At 50.9% G+C, this 15,141-nt stretch overlaps 6 protein-coding genes across 6 annotated transcripts; 3 read left to right on the top strand and 3 right to left on the bottom strand.

Moving 5' to 3' along the window:
- Positions 1–615: 615 nt before the first annotated feature.
- BU25DRAFT_329842 (glycoside hydrolase family 3 protein) lies at positions 616–2,978 on the top strand (the record flags this gene model as incomplete). The annotated part of the gene is made up of 3 exons (XM_033702331.1): positions 616–850; positions 1,259–1,459; positions 1,510–2,978. 3 exons carry the CDS (start codon positions 616–618, stop codon positions 2,976–2,978), a joined length of 1,905 nt encoding a protein of 634 aa, XP_033567129.1.
- Positions 2,979–4,022: 1,044 nt separating this feature from the next.
- On the bottom strand, positions 4,023–4,694 carry BU25DRAFT_454099 (uncharacterized protein; the record flags this gene model as incomplete). Its single annotated transcript, XM_033709849.1, has 2 exons — positions 4,023–4,368; positions 4,426–4,694. The coding sequence occupies 2 exons, from the start codon at positions 4,692–4,694 to the stop codon at positions 4,023–4,025; spliced, it is 615 nt and encodes a 204-aa protein (XP_033567128.1).
- Positions 4,695–6,063: 1,369 nt separating this feature from the next.
- BU25DRAFT_86188 (uncharacterized protein) lies at positions 6,064–7,886 on the top strand. The gene is made up of 4 exons (XM_033712184.1): positions 6,064–6,418; positions 6,470–6,650; positions 6,700–6,979; positions 7,029–7,886. Exons 1-4 carry the CDS (start codon positions 6,164–6,166, stop codon positions 7,771–7,773), a joined length of 1,461 nt encoding a protein of 486 aa, XP_033567127.1. The 5' UTR covers positions 6,064–6,163; the 3' UTR covers positions 7,774–7,886.
- A 1,082-nt stretch (positions 7,887–8,968) lies between these two features.
- Positions 8,969–9,937, bottom strand: BU25DRAFT_382887 (kinase-like protein; the record flags this gene model as incomplete). The annotated part of the gene is made up of 1 exon (XM_033704259.1): positions 8,969–9,937. One exon carries the CDS (start codon positions 9,935–9,937, stop codon positions 9,068–9,070), a length of 870 nt encoding a protein of 289 aa, XP_033567126.1. The 3' UTR covers positions 8,969–9,067.
- A 1,555-nt stretch (positions 9,938–11,492) lies between these two features.
- Positions 11,493–13,147, bottom strand: BU25DRAFT_382886 (uncharacterized protein; the record flags this gene model as incomplete). Its single annotated transcript, XM_033704258.1, has 3 exons — positions 11,493–12,369; positions 12,457–12,681; positions 12,868–13,147. Coding segments are annotated over 3 exons (1,380 nt in total), but the record flags the coding sequence as incomplete, so codon positions are not given.
- A 214-nt stretch (positions 13,148–13,361) lies between these two features.
- Positions 13,362–15,092, top strand: BU25DRAFT_487328 (uncharacterized protein; the record flags this gene model as incomplete). Its single annotated transcript, XM_033711266.1, has 1 exon — positions 13,362–15,092. One exon carries the CDS (start codon positions 13,362–13,364, stop codon positions 15,090–15,092), a length of 1,731 nt encoding a protein of 576 aa, XP_033567124.1.
- Between the last annotated feature and the right edge of the window lie 49 nt (positions 15,093–15,141).

Below are 15,141 nucleotides of genomic sequence, written 5' to 3'. Positions count from 1 at the left end.
AGATATCCTTGTGCGCCAAGCTGGCGAGATTTGTCGCATGCGATCCTACGATATTATTTTGACGCAACGCTGATCGATGACGGGTTGTTATGACAAATTATTGGCGAAGCATTGCTAGACCTAACGTTGCGCGTGGTAACGAACATGCAGCTAAAGCCTCAATATCAGCACACTGACCTCTCCCGGAAATAGATTTAGGAGCAAATGGCACGCTTGAACAGCATGGACCAAGCAATTCGGCTCGATGATTATCGATACACATAAGCTAAGATTATGCTGAGGGTGACCCAACTACCACGCAGCTGAAACCGGTCCACTTGAAGGAATGTGGGGAAACTTGCCGACATGCGGGGACGGCCCTCTGGGGTAAGGCGACACAGCAGAATGCTGCATTCAAGACCAGCATCGCGAAGACCAAGACATCTATGTTCTTCATTCGGCATGATGTCTGCCGCGGAAGACGAAGTATTGACAATGACCGTCATCTTGAGGGCAGGCTCGGCAATAACATGCGGAGAACACAGCGGGAAGATGGCAACCGGGATGATACTTTAAGCAAAAATTCGCAGCTCCTGGAGGAGAGTCACAGCAATCAAGCTAAATATCGTAGCGAGTATGTTCTCACGCACTGCTTCTGCGTACAGTGCTATCGTTGCCGCTCTCTTTTTGTTGCCCACGACGCTTGCCCAACAGCCATACCACGATTGGGATGCTGCTTATAAAGCTGCAGAGGAGCTGGTATCCTCTTGGACCACTCAAGAGCTCGCAAACATAACTGTTCGAAATGGCGTTGCACCAGGGTATCTACCTTTCACGGTGACAGATGGTAAGTCAATGCCCCACTCAATAAGTACAACAGTCCCTGACTCCTCTTAATAGGCCCCCTTGGTGTGGCTGGAGGCAAAGGTGTATCAGGGTGGGTCACACCGCAGACACTCGCTGGCTCATGGGACCTATCGCTCGTCGAAGCTCAGCATGCAGCTATGGCATTGGAGTTCCGCGAAAAAGGTTATGCCATGATGCTCGGTCCTACGACAGGCCCACTTGGAAGGAGCGTCTATGGCTCTCGACTGTTCGAAGGCTGGGGCTCTGATCCATGGCTCAATGGCAAGATGTTTGGCGTTGGGGTCAAAGCTATTCAGCAGCAAAATGTCATTGCTTCGGGCAAACACTATCTGGGTAGGAAAGCAGTACTTGACGTGATGAAGTACATGATGCTGATTGATTCCAGCCAATGAACAGGAGACGAACCGCACAGCATCTGGAAGCGCTGAGAACCGTACCTCGAGTAACATGGACGATCGTACACTCCATGAGCTTTACCTATGGCCGTGGTACGACGCAGTCAAGGAAGGCATGGGATCTGTCATGTGTGTCATGAACCGCGTCAACGGCACGATTGGCTGCGAAAATGAGCATATTCAGAACACAGTATTGAAGGGTGAGCTTGGCTTCAAAGGTACGAACTCGTTCGCATAAATGGAACAATGCATAAGTTGACTTTATCAGGTTTAATTGTCCCAGATGCAACAGCACCTGTCAACCGTACCAGGGGCTTGATCAACGGTCTTGATTGGAACTCCGGCTACGACCTCGGAAACATCACTGCCTTACTCCAGAACGGCACTATCTCAGAGGAGATCATAAGGGAGCATGCCCTTCGCATCGTCGCAACTCAGCTCAACCTCAACATACGACAGGACGAATACCCCAACATAGAAGAAGTTGAGTCCAAGATTATCCGCAAGCCTTCGAGCCGCGAATTGATTCGCAAAGCCGCCAGCGAATCCATTGTCCTGCTCAAGAACAAACGCAACACACTGCCATTCAAAAACGTCACTCAAATCGCAGTCTTCGGCCTCAACGCAGCAAACCTAGGCTTCGGACCACAGCCACTATTGAACTTCGGAGATTATCTGGGAGAGACATACGCTTCCCACCTCGGCTCCGGCGGCGGCAGCGGCACCGCGCCAGTGGGCTTCCTCGTCTCCCCTCTCGACGCACTCACCCAGCGCGCATCATCGGTCAATGGTTTCGACTTCCGCTACATCCTCTCCGACAACCACACCGTCACACCTCCCCCAGCAACCGGCGCCGGCTTCTTCGCAGTAACCGGCGTATCAGTGCAAGGCTATGCAGAACAGTCCGAGCAATGCCTAGTATTCATCAACGCCTTCGCCAAAGAAGGCGCCGACCGACGCTCCCTGCGCGATCCCGTTGGCGATAAGCTCGTCAATGACTTAGCGACGTACTGCAACAACACCATCGTCGTCATGAATAACGCCGGTGTGCGTCTTGTGGACGCCTGGATTGAGCATCCCAATGTCACGGCTGTCCTGAATGCGGGGACCCTGGGGCAGGAGTCCGGGCACTCGATAATGGATGTGCTGTTTGGCGATGTGAATCCGAGCGGCAAGCTGGTGTACACCATCGCCAAAAACGAGAGTGATTACAATGGTGAAATCTGCCCGTGCTGCGAGTGCGACTACACCGAGGGTCTGTATATCGACTACCGCCACTTTGATCAGGCCGGTATCGAGCCACGCTACGAGTTTGGTTACGGACTGTCGTACACGACGTTCGAGTACGGAAACTTGACCTTGACGGCGAGCCCGCTCAATGTCTCGACTTACGCCAACGGTCCGACAGTCGAAGGTGGGCCGGCTGACTTGTACGATGAGTTACTATCGTTCAAGGCCAGCATCACAAACACTGGAGATGTTGCAGGCGCTGAGGTCGCACAGTTGTATCTTGGGTACCCGGAAGCTGCGAATAGTCCTGTCAAGCAGCTTCGTGGGTTCTCGAAAGTCTTCTTGCAGCCGGGAGAGACCAAGGATATCGAGTTCACGCTACAAAGGCGTGATGTTAGTATGTGGGATATCGTGGCGCAGAAGTGGAAGATTGAGAAGGGGACTTTCACTGCGATGCTAGGAAAGAGCAGTAGGCATATAGTTGGTGAGGTTGTGTTTCAGCTGTAGACAGTATACTCTGAGACGAGCTTTCGTAAGCTGCACGCAATGTAACGACAGATAGGGCTCAGGATAGTGAAACGACTCCGTCTGAACCTTTGGCCCCGTCGGTATAGTGCAGATGAAGGCTTAGCCGCACCTGTGTCCGTCATCACTGAGATATATGTGATTCCCAACGCCGTTTCCGTATATTGCAGGTGTTACATTCGCCCCGTCACATAGATTGACATGTTGACATGTCACTCCACATTCGTACAATCATGCTTCCAAGTCGCTTTTCAGTCCACATTAGGTAGTACGATGATAGTACGATGCGATCTAACAAGGATCGTGGATTTCGGTCGAGGTTGTATTGTGTGTTCGGTATGCAGTGACGAGAAAGGCGGCACGAAGAACAGCTCGGTAGTTTACTGCCGTGGTGGGTTATGTGCCGCAAACGTGCTCAGAGGTTGCAGTCAAGGTGATGCATGCCGCTGATGATAGAGCAAGAGGCTCCAAGTAAGATCAATTGACCAACGAAACAATGTTGACGTTCTGTGCTGGTGACGGATGTAGGGCGTGTGAGTCGATGGTCAGTCGATCGCGGGTACCTGCAGCTCTGGTGATTAGCGAGCACGATGTCGTGTCAAGTTCGCACGGCAGTATATTACAAGAGTCGAAATTCAAGTTGATGTTCGCGCCTGAGAAATTGCCCCAAAATGTTTTAGCTTCCCGCGAACAACAATTTCCGTGGATTTCAATCTTTCCTCCAATAACATCGTTGACCAGCCCATGTACGAACATGTTTCGTCGGTGGCGGTAGCTGTTTCGACATCAATGGTGTTACAATCTAGAAAAGCTCGTCTGTTTGCGATAAAATGAGGCTGAGAGCAAGTTTTGTGTATTGCGATCGATCGTGGTTGTCATTCATCCTAAACGCCGAGTAACAATATCTACACCCAAGGCGTGATTCCGAGGTCGTAAAAAGAATGCCTATACACAATCGTGGGGTTCCCAAAACGCCACAATATTCAGATGCCGAACCCCAAAAAAAACGGGAACCAGGATCAGTACTTAGTGCCCGTTGTAGCCGCCATGCTGGTTGTGCTTAGGCTTCTTGTTGTGGTCTTCGAGCTTGCTGCCGAGCACGGCACCTGCTATGGCACCCAGAATGCCGTGGCCACCCATCTTGTTGCCGCCAAAGTATCCGGCAGCACCACCACCCATAGCGCCCAAAAGACCTCGGTCACCCTCTTGCTGCATAGCTGGGTCGCTAGAACCGTACTGCTGCGGCTGTCCAGGCTGGCTGTAGGCGTTCTGGGCATGTGGGTATTGGTCCTGACCGTAAGAACCCTGCTGAGGGAACTGGTTCTGTGGTTGAGAGCCGGGGTAGCCTCCCTGCTGGGGTTGGCCGTATTGCCTGAACGTGATGTCAGAAAAAGCTGTTGTTTCGAAACATTGGACGTCTTGTACTGACCCTTGCTGCTGCTGCTGATTGTAGTCGCCATATTGGCCTACTTGCTGGCCGTGCTGGAAGCCACCTTGCGCAGGGGGACCGTATTGTGAGTTGTGGCCTTGTTGGTCCCCGTATCCCTGCTGGCCATACTGCTGCTGAGGTTGCTGGTAACCTTGCTGCTGATAGCCGCCCTGGTCGTACCCACCCTGTTGAGGGTATGGGCTGTGGCCTTGTGGCGGGTATTGCTGCTGCTGGCCGTAGCCCTGATTATATTGATCGTATCCAGACATGATTTATGTGTTTTAGGTACGGATATAAACTGAAAAGTGTTGTCTTGAAGTTGAACGTTGTGTAAGGCGGGGTAGCTGGAAGGATGCAGGCGGTTGACGTAAGTCGTGAATTAGGTGGAGGAAAGAGCGAACGAACACAGGAACATCAATCGACTTTATCAACTCTCAGCTCACTTACTAACAGCGCCCTGATCCGTCCTAATGACTTGACAAACCCACTCCATCCTGAGGGGCTGAGCAGCCAACGAAGCCTCGAGCTCAACTCAGCCCTAAGCCACCCATAGGACGAACATCAGCTCGGCCGGCTGTGACGGCCTGTTCGGTCATAACGATGGCCAAGCACAGCCGCACGATCCGAACTGCTCGGCGCTCGCTTGGGCTTTCTCTTAAGTCTTCGGCCGTGCTGACAGACAAAACCAGATCGCTGCTGACATTGGCATCCTTCGTGGCCACTGCTCGTAGACCCTCACATTTCCCCGCGACCGCACAATGATGAGAGTGTGTGCCCAAACCGATGTCTACAGAACGTCTGCGACTTTTGCATAACGTCGACTTTTGGACGCCTCGGCCAGACGCTTCGCACCGCCGTAACACGCGGAAGCCTGGTGGGGCCGAGGCTTTAGGTGAGGCGCAGCAATTTTTCACAAGTGTGGCTGGGTCGTCGTATTGGCATCACGAGGCTGCTCAGCAACCTTCGCAATATCACAATTCTCCGAGGACTGTCTGTAATAAGGTGCATCTTATGCGGGGAATGATTGGGGAGACATAGCAGCATTATGACAGCTCGAACGACTTCATAGCAAGCCCAATCATGGCAGAGCTTTCGCAGGTCTCACGATGCCCCCTGTGGCGTCTGATCTGCACCATGGGCCACCAAGCGTGCCGGATGCGGGTGTTGAAACGCGACCACCATGACTTGAGACAACTCCAAGACGAGCGCTCAGGACCCGCTTCATATGTTTGCCTCATATCGTCGCTCATCATACCCCTTTTCAGTGTATTAGCTGCTCTTTAGACCCTCCAGATTGCCGTTTGGAGCTGTAGACGCTCCTAGGGGCTCGTTCACATCTCGGGTCGACCCTCAAACCGACATGGGTTCAGAAGGGACCAGATGCTAGCGTCATTCATGCACTTTCTCAAATGCACCCCTCGCGCTGTCGCATGAACATGTCTCGTCCAGAGCGTTCGCCCAGCCTTTCGCTGCGTTTCTGCTGACTTGCTTCCTTTTTGTCTTTCGTTCCGCAGGCGGGCTGTTGTTGCTAATATCATACTCCGTACTTTCGTTCACCCCAACATTCATTTCATACCACCCTGGTGGCGGTCTTAGCAGGCTCGAGACTGTACATTCCCTTCATTCGATCGAAATCTCTACCGCTGGTCGATCTGCAGATGTTGTTTGGTGGAGCGATTAAGCGGCAGGAAGACTGAGAGGGCCCTACCCTATTCGACCTATCGTATATCGCGCAAAGATGATCTCGCCGAAGCCTCGCAGATGGAACGAAAAGGTGGAATATGTGGTTGTGGAGAGGGATAGTGTTACTGGGGATGAACAGGAGGCCGGGTCCAATGCGACACCCACACCAACCATCGATCAGATATTGTCACGGTCGTACACGAAGAGACAGCAACCTACTACTACGGACGATGGGAACGACAGTGACGATGAGGATGACTTTCGAACGCCTTTCACGACTGCCACGCCACCATCTGGAGGACCCCCACCGGTACGATCAGTTTGGGATACGCAACGTGCATGCAGGAACTGACGATAACAGCTACTGATCACGATGACACTGTCGCAAACCCTGGCTACTGTTGGAGCCTTGGCAGACAACGATCCTACGGAGACCGTTGTTGTGTCTCTGCAACCACCCCCAAAGCCTCACCACAATGGCGGTGGTAACGGACGCATATCGCAGACAACAGAGCATCTCCTCATTGCTGCTGGCTCAATCGGTGAGTCACATAGAATCATGGATGTGCGACGGCTACTGACTGGGACTAGGTGCTACGATTATTGTCGTGATGCTTGTGTTGGCTTTCTACACAATGCGCAGGCGGGGACTGTCGTTCTCGGATGTAGTCAGACAAGGCAAGAACCAGGTAACAAGGCGTGTTGGTCAGGGATCCGGCTCAAAGTACGATTGGGATAATAAGCAAAATCTTGAGCAGAGGTATTCTGTCAGGAATGACGCAGTCTACCCTCCTCCACCAGCTGCCATGGGCACTCGATCCGGTTCTCTCTCGTCACAAACTCGCGTACAGCCTCTGGGCCGCAGCGATAGGTATGTTCATTTTACTCTCACCTTGCACCTCACAATTGACATGATTCAGTTTCCGCAACGGCTCCTCCGACAAGACGCAGCAAAGCTTCCTTCTTGAAGATCCACCATCGCGAATGAACTCCCACAAACGCAACAATAGCGCCGCGCCATCTTCCACTGTTCTTGGAATGCAGGGCCAACGAAGCAGCGACTCGACACACAATACCAGGTCCATGGACGATGACGATGAGTACATGCAACAGCAGCAAGTAGCACCTCGACAACCGGCGCCTCCAACATTCAAACAGTTTATGTCGAACCGCCCGTCCATCTCGCAACGACCTGGACTCGGCGGTATGGCCAGTAGATTCAGCTGGACCAACTCTCAGGCACCACAAACCCCCCATGATCCCAACCGCGACACAATGAACCAGCCTTTGGGACGTGACAGCTTTATGACGAACCGATCATCAGTGCCTCGTTTCCGTACCATCAACTCATGGGTGAACCAGCAATCAAACCGCGTTGAGGAGCAGAAGCTTAGGGAACAGTACCGCATGACGCAAAGCTCCGCCTACTCAGAAGACATGAACGGCGACGTGGTCCCCGAGATGCCTCCTGTGCCAAAGACCTACAAACAAACCGGCGGGCTTGCCGGCAAAGATATCAAGCACCAACGCCATCAAACCAACACATCAGTTGGCACAGCACCCATCTTCAAGCAACACCCAGGCACAGAAGTACGCTTCAGCACACGAAGCACAGTACCTTCAGAGATCCTGGACATGGGCCGGAAGAATTCAGTACTGAGATGACAGTCCTGACGGCGTTCAGTGTTTCCTACCTCTAGCGTTTCTTTTGAGTACCCCATCAGCATTTCAGCGCATCAGGGATAACAGTGACTTGGGCATGCCATGGCACGAGGCACGATATCAAGCATGCGTGTACGCGATTGGTTTCTTTGTTGAAGCGCAGCTTGTAACTGTAGACGTCATTGTGTATACTGTGCATTGAGTTAGCGAAAATATTTTATCTACGTAATGCTATTGCAACACCACATCTGCTTTGTTCCCAAGACCCAGGGACTCCAAGTGTCAAGTTTGCCTGTTGAACTCAGGTTGTGCACTTCCGCTCAATCTACCGGGAGTTCCTTGTTCTGCGCTGTATACATGAGGCACTTTCCACTCTTCTGCGAGTACATAGCCGCAACGGAACGAAGACGGACAGCTTCCGTCAAACGTCAACGTCCACTCCCATATGCACAACAAGGGTTGGCCATGTCCTACCGTTCGTTAGCATTCGTAACTGCTGTTTGCGGTCTCCGCTGGCGCGCGCCTGAGCCGGCTGTACTTCACGATATGCTCGACGGTTGAGGTTTCAGATGGGTGTTTCGAGGGTTTGTTGTGCCTTGGAGCGCTTGTAGGTGGACATTGAGGCGGACGTTGTCCAGAAAAATTCTGCTTCGTGTCTACAATGAGTTTTTGTGTTACTTTTGGGAGCCTTTCCGGGAGAGCATGTTTCGCTACAATGCCTGTGGCATGCCGAAGACGAGATACTCGAGACATCGATTATGTCCAAATGCGGTTAGTGTCCTCCTAGAATGTGGAATCGCTTCGTTCTGTGCTCAAGACTGCAACATCCCTCTTCAGAAGCTGCACTTTATATCTCTTATCAAAACATCTGATCCGACTTCCTGTCACATTTACTGTCAGTGACTGCGCGTGCACAGCCGGTTGAAAAGGTAGGTGTGGGGCAGGTGAGGCTGAGCGATGCAGGCAGGCCGACTCAGGCATCATGACAAGTGGCTACTGCGACATCCTTCCCAATCAGCAGTTCGTCCACTCCACTCAATACCTGAGCTTCATCAAAAATTGCGAGGCCATGAACATTTCCGAGCTGAAATCATCGAGATATCGCGTTCAGTATCGCAATTTGACGAGTTATGACTTCGACCGACTGCCCTGAAGAGCCTCTTCAGCCAGATCAGGTCCATCTGATTAAACTCCAACCAGGTACATGAACAAACGCTATTGCCTGCGATCTATACAGCACTCGAGTTGCAGGGCCACGCTATCATGAGCCTTTATATCCGACCCACAATCAATCATCTCAAGGCAGACAGCATCCTCCAAAGAAAGGATTGTGATAAGTCATACCGGCCCCAGCAATGCGCTTCACCAGATTCGGTGCATCTAGTCGCAGATCGGAGTCCTCCGAGAGCATATCGGGAATCCAGGCTAGAGGTGGATTGCCGATGGCTTCTCCGTTTTTTCCGAGCTCCTCGAGATAGTCTGACAACGCTGCAATGTTCGCATGGATATGTATATCCTTAGATCCATGTTGTTGGAAATATGCGTTTGTGTCATCCAGTCTCTTGCCCTTCAAAGCAACAACCATGTCCAGGAACACAACGCCCAGACTCCAAATGTCAGACTTCGTATCACCCATCTGGTGCACCAAGTACACAAGTTCAGGTGCGCATGTGCGAAGTGAATATGCCTGCGGGACCGTAGTGGTACTGTCGACAGCATTGGTGAAATCGTAAGCTGAACCGAATGAGCTCAACTGCACTGTACCCCCATGAACAAGGATTGCTCCTGCTCTTATGTCACCATGCCTGATCTTCTTGTCGTGCAGATACTGTACAGCTATAGCTAAGCACCCGAAGAATGATTGAAGAGTTCGGTAGTCGGTGGCTTGGACCCGGTCTAGATACTGACCCAGGTCCATTTCGGCAACAGGAGCTACAACGCAGCTAATGAATTTGAGGTCCGTGTAGCTTCCAGCAAATGTAACGATATGTCGGTGATTGAGATGCCTGAGCACCTTAATTTCGTTGACAGTCCGGTTAATCTCTGCCTTCTCTGCATCCTTCTTGCGTTTGTCTCGGGGCCATCTTCGCAGGGCGTACTCTTTGTGATCGAACCGACTTATTGCTCTGCTAATATGTCCGAAACTGCCGGATCCTAGAGTCTCCATGACATCGAAGGGTACTCGTTCATCTTTGTGGTCGAAGTGTGCATGTTGGTCTCTCTTGAGCTCTATCGACTGCGACAGTACCAATCGTTGAGTGTCAATGAAAGGCTGCCTAACATCGGCTGGTATCATCTTTGGAAGCCCACGATCTGTATATGGAATCCAGAAATCGGAGTAGCCATCGGCAATAAGACCATCAAGAAGATCTAAACGGCCAATCATCCTGAGAACGACATATGTACGTGGGAAATCTCCCCACTGCGGCTTCGATCGTCTCAGAGAGTTTGCTATTGTGCCAATTTCGCCCTCAGTATATATCTCAGAGTTGCGCAATTCGAAGATGCCCCTCAAATCAATGATGTGGTCATCAAGAGTAGAACCAACGGCCTCAACACCATCTGAATTGTTCGTGACAGCGTCTAGATCTTGTTCGATGACTGGATTTGAATTTTCGTCTTCATCATCATCTTGAGAACTACAGCACGGTGCGAAGAAGACTGCATCATTGCCATCAACTTGAGCTGCCCGGATGGAAGCCGCTAAAGCAGATGCGCTCGGACGCAGGTGTTGCTGTACGGACAACATTGGGCGTATCCAATCAAGCAGTACATTATCCGATCGACTTCCTAGCTCCTCAAGTAAAGTCAACTTCTCAGGTAAATCCGCAGCAAACTCAGACTGAATTTCCCCTTGTAGTTGTACTTTAAGTTTGATGAACATCTGCGCAAAGACAAGGCCTAAGTTCCAGATGTCCACTTTTGGCCCTCGTGTTTCATGGTTGAATGTCTCGGGTGCGCAATACTGGCGCGTATATGCCACCGGCTTTCCGTGTACCATGCCGTCATCTGAAATAGCAAGATCCAACGACAACGAGAACCCTGTCAAAGACACGAGGTCACCACATACGAGGACATGGCTCGGCTTTATATCGTTGTGTACTACCCCCTGATCGTGTAGATACGCGACCGCATTCGTCAAGCACCCAAAGAACATTCGCAGTCTCCGAGCTTCGGGATGGGTAAGATATTCGTCCAAGTTCTCTTCAGCAGCAGGACTTAGAATACAGCCAATGCTACTGGCATCTGTGAAGCTGCCAACATATTGTATGATGTTTGGGTGTCGAAGACGTCGCAAGATTTTGATTTCCGTGATTGAGGCTTGCATATCTTGAGTCTCTGTTTTCTCTGTTCGAGATCGTAATCTGACTTTTCTCACGTAAACTTTGGCGTCGTCCAAGCTTGTCACCACTTCCACTGAGGACGAGCCGCCGTAGTTCAGCTGCCTCTCATTTCGAAATTGTATAGACTCTTTGTGGTCATGAAAGTAGCAGTGGCGTCCCATAAGCACACTCCTTTGAGCTGATTTTGTTAGTACCAGCTTCTGCGCTTCGAAAAAAGCTTCGGAATCACCATTAAAGCCAGTGCGACGAAGATGATGCTCTGTGTAAGGGATGTAATAGTCTGAAAGGTCCGCCTTGATGAACTCCTGTAGAAGTTCAAGACGGTTTACTGTTCGAAGTATGGCGTACGTCCGTGGAACTGCGCTCCATAAGGGTTCTGAACGACTCAGCAGCCTTGTGAGTTCATCTATCTGCACTTCCGTGTACGGCTTTCTTTCCGATCCTTCGTTGACAAAGAAGGCCTCCAGTTGATCGTTTGGATCGTACGTGGCTAAAGCAGCGTTTGAGTCGGCTTCATTTTCCATATCTGCGGGGAAAGGAACAGCGAACAAAGCCAGCTGTTCTAAATGAGTAGCAAGATGTCGTCTGAACACCTTTGGTTCAGCGCAAATCAGATCTTGCTGACCCTCGGACGCGCCGGAGGCTACCACTGAAGCCTGAGCGCGTTCTGTCCACTCTGAACAACAAGGGCAATCCTCTGTTGGTATTTGGGTGAGCGGTTGCCTTGCGATGGCAAGAACAAGACTTTCATCGCTTTTGTTGAGTAGGTCCAGATGATTGTCACGAACGTGGGCGAGGTAATTTTCTCTGAGGCCAAACGTTTTTTCCCGGCAGATTTGGCAGTTGAACTGGACTCGATGGTTCTGCATTTCGTGCTGAAACCATTCGTTTATGTCGCCGAAATAGGCCACTTCGCAGTCGGGGAATGTGCAAACGTAAGCTCGAAGATCAGAGAATACGTGTCGTCGCCACTGTCCCTCGCTCTTGAATTTTTTCAGACGAAAGCAGAAAGGGCACTCTACTTCACTCACGGAGTCTCTCCGTAAATCTTCGAGTTTTGGTATCTTGATAGCAGCAGATGATTCATAATCTCCATCTACAGAATGCGTTATGGTTGTGTATGACTTCGCATCCTCGTCAAAATCAGCTCCGCTGTTAGTAAGGAGCATCTCCTGCGAAAGCACACCCGGCTGCATCTTGGTGGTCACTTCCGTGAAGAAGGTATCAGGCCGACTCTCAGCATCCAAGGATAGGCCTATGACGGCACCGTCATCTATAGAGGATTGTATCCCTATGGATTGTGGTTCGCGTTCATCCTCGGTATCTCGGCGAGTGGATGTACCTTCGAGCTTCGCGCGGTGATCTTGGATGTAACTGAGATAGTGTCGCCGACGGGTGATGGCCTCGCCCATTCTTTTCCGGAGCCAAGTAACTGATTCTGTAGCCAATTTGGGATATTTTTCACCTACGTAAGCAACGTCGTACTGATTGTTGAAGCGATACCGATCTCGGCTGAGAGCTTTCTCAAATAGATCGACAGGAGCGACCTGTCGAATGAGAGTAGAGACTTTAAAAAGTCGCCCAATAGCAAGAGAAATCTCTTCCAAAAGCTCTGCTACTTCATACTGGTCGTCTGCATTCCCGTCAAAGGCGAACGCGACTCCACCTTCGCGCCTGCCAGAAGCGATATCAGAGACTAGAACTTATCAGTCCAGAATCCTGCAACTTTGTAGACATCAACTAAGAAACTCACGCTCATCGATTGCATCGTTAAGTTCTGTCAGCAGATCCAGTATGAAGATCAATACGTCGCTGGCGTTGTGAAGGCGTGTTTCGAGGGAAAGCGACGATCTAGGTGGATGAAGGGCGCCTATGTTGCCACTCCATAAGCTGAGCCTTTCGAGTATATCGCGTACTCGATCACGACCCACGAAACCTGGATGTGAGCCGTGTGTCTCCGTTGTAGCAGCCGTAGTGATTGCTTTCAGTTTCGTGAGACATTTGCGGCATTGTGCTGACACCGATGGCGCCATGACGCCCTGCACAAGGGGGTTTTGTAATCAAGGTCGTCTTCAGAAGCCGCAAGCTGGGTGCAGTATCAAGGTCAATAGAGTATGGAGAGGTGTTGATGGTTGGGGGCTGAGAAAGTGGGGTTCGGCTGGCGCTCCTTCCCCACCATCGTTCAGTTAGCCTCTTCATCAGCCTCAGCGAGACTTCGTTGCTGAGATCACCGCACTTGCTCCAATCATGAGCGGTCTCGAAGTCGCTGGAGTTGTTCTTGGTGCTCTTCCCCTTATTATCTCTGGCCTCGAACACTGGCGCAAAGTTGCCGAGATTGGAGGCTTCTTTTGGCGGATCCGGAAGGAATATACGAAATGCAAGAACGACGTCAAATACCACGATATCATGTACAGACGGAACTTGAAGGCGCTTCTCCTTCCGCTTATTAATGAGCCGAAGGAGGTGGAGTATCTGATTCGGACGCCAGGAGGAAAAGGCTGGACTGACAAGGTCATGCAAGAACGTCTTGAGGAGCGACTCAAGGATTCATACGATTTGTACCTGGACATCATCCACGACTTGAACGAAACAGCGCAGGCTTTAAGAAAAGAATTGTCTTTCAATGATACCTCCATCCAGGACAAACTCACCATACCTCCAACGAAAAGCCAACAACGCCCGCCAAGTCCGTTGCCATCGGGCACACAGACTAAGTCGCTCGTAAGAGCAAAGTGGGATTACGAAAAGTTTCGCATGAGATTCAGTCTCAATGAGTCTGTTCGCACTGGGCTGGTGCAACAGCTGGAGAAATGCAACGAACGCTTGCGCCAGCTTCTTACTACAAGCGACGAAATCTCTGCCCTTGCAGAGTCTGGCCCGGTGAATAAGCAAAAAAACCTGGCATTGGAAGACGCTTTGAAAAAGTCTCGCAGGAGATGCAAACTGTTGTTCATGGCCATCCAAGGGGCATGGCAATGTTTATGCCAACCCTGTCATTACGCACATCTCCGGCTTGAACACCGTACGCGACCTGACACCTCTTTCGAGCTTATTCTGACATATGCCATGGATCCATCAGTAAGACCAACTTCGTGGTCATGGCGAGAGCTGCAATGTGGACCAGCATTGGAGTGTTGTGGTCGACGAATTGCCAATATGGCTAAGAATGAAGTGCCGGTCGTTACGCTGACAGATCCGCCGCCTTCAGCAATAGCGAAGAAGTCAAAAACTGTTACCTTCGCGCCACTGAATTCAAATTCACCAATCAGAGAAGGCCTGAACATGAAGCGAAACATTGAGCTATGCCAAACGTTAGGAAGCACGAACTGCTCGAAATGCTTAGGCATTCTAAGTAAAGATGACGAAGAATACCATGTGCATTCGAGCAGGAAGCGCAAAAGGCCTAGCATGGGGATATCACCGTCACTCGACAGCGTCATCGCTGACAGATCTTTGAGCCGGCGTGAGCGTTACTCTGTTGCATTGCTACTCGCTTCTTCAGTCGCTCAGCTTCAGGAGACCCCATGGCTCGACACCAGACTGAAAAAAGAGGATATTCTTTTCCATCCTTACGAAGACGATGGATCCAATTCCCCAATCCACGAGCTGTTCATACGTCAAGGCTTTTCACAGCCTGACCCAAATTCAAGAACCAACAAGGACGACTGCAACTTCTATTCACTTGGTATCCTGCTTTTGGAGCTTTGTTTCGCGCAGCGCTTGGAGGACCATCCCTATCGAAAAGCCTATCCTGCTGCGACTGGAGAAACAAAGGAAGCTTTCGATCTTGTGGCCGCACTCAGATGGTCACATGACGTACGCGACGAAGGCGGACATGAATACGCTTCTGCTGTGAGCTGGTGTTTCACTACGGCAAGAGATCCAACTCAGGTATGGCAGAGCGCAATCATCAAGAATGTGATCAGGCCCTTGGAACTATGTCAAGAACACTTCAAGACAGCAACTGTTGATGGATAGGATACTTCTATTATGTTGTACAATCCAGTTTGCTGATGGAGATTCCTCG

This window comes from Macroventuria anomochaeta (genome assembly GCF_010093625.1).
Source record: "Macroventuria anomochaeta strain CBS 525.71 unplaced genomic scaffold BU25scaffold_2, whole genome shotgun sequence".
In the NCBI taxonomy this organism is placed as follows: Eukaryota; Fungi; Ascomycota; class Dothideomycetes; order Pleosporales; family Didymellaceae; genus Macroventuria; species Macroventuria anomochaeta.
The sequence above is the reverse complement of the archived record's forward strand: the minus strand, read 5'-3'. Positions and strand labels throughout refer to the sequence as shown.

Excerpts from the sequence above, each read along its gene's own strand:
- BU25DRAFT_86188 (XM_033712184.1), top strand. The coding sequence starts at position 6,164 with ATGATCTCGCCGAAGCCTCGCAGATGGAACGAAAAGGTGGAATATGTG. Across the intron at positions 6,419-6,469 it reads CATCTGGAGGACCCCCACCG|CTACTGATCACGATGACACT; the intron begins GTACGATCAGTT and ends TGACGATAACAG. Across the intron at positions 6,980-7,028 it reads CCTCTGGGCCGCAGCGATAG|TTTCCGCAACGGCTCCTCCG; the intron begins GTATGTTCATTT and ends GACATGATTCAG.